A 6,342-nucleotide genomic window follows, 5' to 3' on the forward strand; every position below is an offset into this window, starting at 1 on the left:
ATAGAAATAATTTTAATTTTCTTATGTTGCTGTATAGACTACTGCCCACTCACAGCACCCCCTGACTATACTACAGTATATACCTACTTATTTCTTTTTATTTTAATGCTTGCTTTCATTTTTTATTCTTCTTCTTCTGTCAAACGGAAAAACGTGGATATTATAATATAGGTACATGTCTACAAAGATTTATACGATCCACCGATCTTGAAATTTTCAAAATTGTTTAAATTTGACTTACGAATATTTGGTTGTAACGAATTTAAAATAAATAAGTTTTCTGACGCTTTACATTTTTTTAAATATTTACAACATTTAAAATAAAAAATATAAAGATTTTTTTAATTTAACTGGTGATTTAAAATACCGTGGCACCTAACGTTCTATTTTAATAATTGACGGAGACCAAACATCGTGGACTTATTTTTTCGACTTTTTGAAACGGTGGCGAAAAAACGTCTGCGCTTTAAAATTAGGCTACATTTACCAATAATAGTACGTAACATAAAATAATGTAAGTCGTTGGAATTGTATTGAGATACGATGATGAGGTTAATGTAAGAATAAATTTCTAGTGGTTTTTATGGCTGGTACCGAATTGGTTCCCGTCTGAAAAAGGTATTTTATTAAGGTAAGCCGAATTGGTTCCCGTTTAAAAAAGGTATTTTATTAAGTTGAGCCGAATTGGTTCCCGTTTAATTACGCACATTTTACAGGCTTAGGATTGTCAACTTAAAAGTAGGCTTGGTTAAAAATGTGCGTTAATGCGTGTTATAAAAAAAAATGATATAATATTATATACAATTTTGAATCGTTGATTTTGAAGTCAACTATAGTCATCACTAGGTGTAGGTACAAAATACAAATAATAAAATATAATAAATACAATTATTTAAAATCGTTGATTTGCAAATTTGAAGCAAACTTTCTTTAAGTATTCAATTCGCGTAAGCTTCTCATTTGTGTACTCAGTCATACAATTTTCCAAGAATTTGTTATTTTTTTCTTGTTTGCTAGTAAGTTTCCTAGTATTATTACTTCGAAATTTAATATAATTTAATGTCTGAATACTGTTTAAAGTCTCCATAAAATAAAATATATTAGGATGGGCAGTTGTAAATTCTTTATTCAGCTTTGAATGGAACGATTCGCAACAATTTGTAGTCCTATCAATATTTTTGTCAAATCTAGCCCAAATTTTCGGTGGAAAGATACTGTCTGACATTATGTATGTATCATGAACGTAGTCGAAGAACTGATCCAATTTTGGGCAGTAGGGTTTTATGGCCATCAAATCATTATAAAAACAGTCTTCGACATCTTCAGGTGATAATAAGGGCAGTCCAAAAAATAGTTTAAGAAGTTGTCCGATTTCTGAAGCATTATCTTTAAATTCATTTGAGAGACCAAACTGTTGAATTTTTCTCCACCATGACTGACATAAATGGAATCTGCAACCTCTAACTGTAACTTGCTGTAGCTGTGAAGTTATGGCACTATGGATAGCTGTTTCAAAATCAACGAAAACCGTGCCAACTGTTAGATATTTTGCGACCTTATGTAAAGCAAGTATGTAAGTGTCAGTAGTCTTGTTCGGGAGTAGGCTGAATACGACAGGAACATAGCTATTTTGTACCTTGATAAAAATAGAAAATAATTGGTAAAATTGCTTAGGACAACTTTTGAATGTTCCATCGACAAATACCGTAGTGGCTTTCTTGAGTTGTTCCAAGTTCTGCGTGCATGTAAATGTAATTATATTGTTGACAGAATCGTTGTCATAAATAAAGTTTTCTCCGAGATTAGTTATTAACGAATATTCACTGACACTTTTATGCAGTTCTTCAAGATTAGAAGGTAACTTGGGAATTGTTCTTAATTTAGCAGCATTCAAATTTTTACGGACTCTGTTAATATCATTTTGAAGTAGTGACTCACTATGACTGTTTGAAGCTATCTCCTTGCGTATAATTTTTGATGGTCGCTCTGTAATAAGTTCGTCACATTTTCTTTTTAATGAATTTGTCAATTGTTGTCGCACAAGTGTACCATCGTTTTCACTTTCGTGGTTATGTGTTAATACTTCTTCACATAAACAATCTCCGTTCAATTTAACGTATGCTTTACATTTTCGTTTTGTACATATCCACCTCTGTATGTTATCTGCTAGGTTCTTTTGGAATCCAAACTTGTAATTGTCAATAATCAACAACTTAGTTCCCTTTTCACTAAACATAAACTCCATAATTACGAAAAATTAAAATTAAAAAACATAAATTCAAATACGAAGTACAAATTACAAATTTACACGATGTGTTTGTCGAGACTGTACAGTGCTCACTGCTTACCAACATTATTGTCATTCGTACATAGGATATAGACGATATACCATACAGCGATAAAAGTACATATATCTTAATCGTTATCTTAATTGATCGGGATATCACAGATAATTTGCTAAACTTCCAATATATAAATATATTGCCATCTTATTGTATATTATACTATAGATTATAGAGTGTAGCCGTGTAGGTACATTTATATTTTATAAATTACCTGTACACAAACGGGAACCAATTCGGCTCAACTTAATAAAATACCATTTTTAAACGGGAACCAATTCGGCTCAACTTAATAAAATACCTTTTTCAAACGGGAACCAATTCGGCCAAACGGGAATCAATTCGGTTACTCCCGTTTTTATTTCGGCTTAATCCTTAATGGGCTCCCTTACCCGTTTAACCCCCTCCCCTTCACCCCAACTGTATTTCAAAAACTGAAATGACGTCACTGGTGCAGTCCAGGAGCGCAATGATGATGCAAATGTGCCCGAACGCCGGGAACAACATAGGTGTGAAATATCTGTATAATAACATTACGTAATTTTAATTAAAGTGATGTCCCATGGCATGCACGGCTGTAGTGACGACGTAGGCTGTTACCTTTCATGTCGCAGCAACTGACTGACGGTCCGTCAAAATAATACGAACGAAATTCGATTTTACCAAAGGATATTATTATTTTGGAGCCACGAGTCTAAACAGATTTACGCTTTTACCTGTGCGCCACACTCGTCTCCCTCTTTTGAGGACCATAATCATCCCTCCCGTCACTAGAGTTCTGTTTGAAAACACGATACAAGGATTACGGGGGGAAATCGTGTTATCATTATGTACCTACGCGTAACCTAACCTTTCCTTTGGAATCCGGTCAGGTAGGAGGTTTGGTAGATATGATATAGGTACCAAAAATATTTGTAAATAACGAGCATGACGAGTACTTTATTACGCTGTAGAACTTCTTAGTTTTCTTACACTCATTCGATCACATCGTCTAGCAATTCACTATATTCTTTATTTACTAGGTAGGCCGCACCTTCATCTCCGGTTCTATTTAATTGAACTGACCATTTTTATCGTATTTCAACGACAACAATATATGTTTCGAGCGCGTATTACCTGTAGAGAACAAAGGAACGGGACACCGAGGATTACCACATGAGAATTTAACGATAATAAAAAGAGGTTATAAAACAGAACCCATATCCTCTTCCTCTTGACCGCAAGCAACGTCCCTTGTTCACTTATTATCGTATGTTTCTCTTCCGACCTCCTTCCACCCACGACCCGCCACCCACAGAAAAAAAAAATAAAAATACCACAGCATTATAATACAGGACAGGCATGTAATCCTATCCATCCATGTATTATATTATATATTTTGATATTAACAATCTAATAAAAAACCGACCAATCTTAACGAATTTCTCAACGATATTACTTTTCAACGTTCCGAACATGTGTTGACGATAAATTATTACTACCTAAATTTTAAGTAACGATATTGCACTATAGTACCTATACTTCTGTACATACCGTGCTCGAATAATGTATGGAACGTAATAGAACTCGAATTGCTTATATTTATATTTTATTTTTTTCATTCACATAAAAGTTATGTATTCGTTATGAGAAAAATGTAAAAGTTATGCTGCTGGCGTTACGACAAATAGTGTTGCCATGCTTTTTATGGACAATAAACTACCAGAGAGACTCAGTATTTTAGGAAAAGAAAACCGTTAATATTGTAGAACATAAAACACAAACGCAAAATGTCTCTAAAAACTCTTACAATATTTATCAGTCCATTGTGATGAATATTTCCAAAGATAATAACGAACTAAAAAGAATTTACATATTGAATTAATACTTTATTATATGGTTACTCCAGCACCACCCACTTTTCAAAAAACTTGTTTCACAAACTTTATTATCATCATACAATACATTTTCAAAATCTGGTGTGTTTACTTATAAGTTAGACTGGATTAAACATTTGCTAAATTAATTTAAATTGGCCAATTAGATGAGATAATTTATACTCCTAACAATAATAATGTATTTATACTTCTTTATTAGAGGATAGTAACTATAGTAAATATATAGGTAGGATAAAAGAAGACGTTTCAAAAATAATGCACCGATTTTGAATGACTACAACTCTTTACTGAAAAATAGTTTGAAATGGTAAATATGTTTCACGAATCATTACATTTCTATAAATGTTCAACGTGGCCAATAACAGTTACATGATCAATATTAGAGCAGTACTCAAACTCCTCCTCATTTGCACCAAGAAGTTCATAGTCCCCCCCCTCCCCATGACAAAAAGAAAAATCCTTGCTATGCCACAGATTTATGCGTTAAGAGTCAACATATGTATTGTTTTTAGTTGATATTATTCTTATAGCAAACGTTTTAAAATAATATTCTACACAGTTATGTACCTGTATTGCCTATACAATACGCCGTTCTATAAATACTGTAAGGCAAACATGCTCAGAAACGAGTGGTTAATGTAAGGTTGTTTTAGTTCTATCAGCTCGGTGGCAGATAGTGGACAAATAATAAGTTGTTATAGATTTGAAATCAATAACTATCATTCACTCTCGTCGCATTTGAAAACTGTTATCTGAACGACGGTTAGTTTACCAAAAGTGTAATAGATATTATGATGTTTTATAGTTTTATACATTAAGTTAAGGACTTATCCGAAATCAACAAAATACAAACAGTTTTTAAAACTATTTAAAATGGCATTTATATTAAATCATCAGAATAATGATCTTAAAAACTTTTGAATTGTTTTATTTCGAACAATAATTCTTCAAGTAAATTGTTATTTAAACAGTATTTACATACATTTTATGAATACTTCCATAATGTGAAATTAAATTTTTTTTAAATAATATAATTTTTAATATAAAAAGTTTTCGTGTGTTTGATTGGACTTTTTATTTTCGTAGGTTAATTTGACCCAATATTTTCATCAACTATTAAAACTATTAATTAATTTAATCCGTTTTGAACTTTTGAAGTAAGTAAAGTATAAAGAATCAATATCTCAAAATTAATATATACGACCAACGAAATCACTTGGTAAAAAACAAACACTTAAACACTACCAGGCATCAGTTATAATAATAGTGAAAAAAAATTGTATTCTTAAGTTAAATTAAAAGCATGCGTGCATTTTTAGCGTCGTTGAGAGTTAAAATTTACATTTAAAAAAAAATTGTTTTTTGTTGAATATAGAAAAGAATATGTTTATTCATACTGTTGAAATTTACATTTTTTGTTTCCCAGTGCCATTAAAAAATATCTAGTTCTACAGCACTGAAGATGATAACATAAATATAAAATATGAAATATGAGATATAAAATCACAACATGTTTAGTTTATTTTGAGATCTTAAATTATTAAAATTACAATTGCTCGCCATTATAATTTATATTTTGAAATAATATTATAAAATATTTTAGTCTTAATAATATAAACTGCTTGTGCCTGTTCTATCATTTATAATCACTCGTAATACCTCATACCAGATACTCGCCGATTCCAGGATTCTACTTATATTCTGGTTTTAATTAAAATGTATTTATTTATATTAACAATACATTGTGATGTATTAACGGGGTTACAAAATACAATTAAAACTATAAACGAAGTGTGTTTTGTTATTAATTAATATAAAACGAATGGCCGATGTTTTTCGTGGTGACCGATGAATCAGGTTGTAAAAATATGTCTCACTCCGAACAAATCGTGTCTACCTTCTATATATACATAATATAGGATATATAGTATGTACACAACTTTCCTGTGTAAGTACACGTTTTAATTTAAATTCGAAACTATTATTTATCTATACGTATACCTATAATATATGTTGTACAGTGTACACATATCATATTAAATGTGTTATGAAGGCACCACGTGTTTGTTCCAATGAAAAAGTATAATATGTTTACTTTTTAGTTAAATGTTTACATAAACAGC

The 6,342-nt window shown here is 31.1% G+C and overlaps 1 protein-coding gene across 1 annotated transcript; it reads right to left on the reverse strand.

The window, feature by feature from the left end:
* Positions 1-892: 892 nt before the first annotated feature.
* Positions 893-2,245, reverse strand: LOC111026803. Its single transcript, XM_022304951.1, has one exon. The coding sequence runs from the start codon at positions 2,243-2,245 to the stop codon at positions 893-895; it is 1,353 nt and encodes a 450-aa protein (XP_022160643.1).
* Positions 2,246-6,342: the final 4,097 nt, after the last annotated feature.

The sequence above is a fragment of the Myzus persicae genome, unplaced genomic scaffold, assembly GCF_001856785.1.
Source record: "Myzus persicae strain clone G006 unplaced genomic scaffold, MPER_G0061.0, whole genome shotgun sequence".
Taxonomy (NCBI): Eukaryota; Metazoa; Arthropoda; class Insecta; order Hemiptera; family Aphididae; genus Myzus; species Myzus persicae.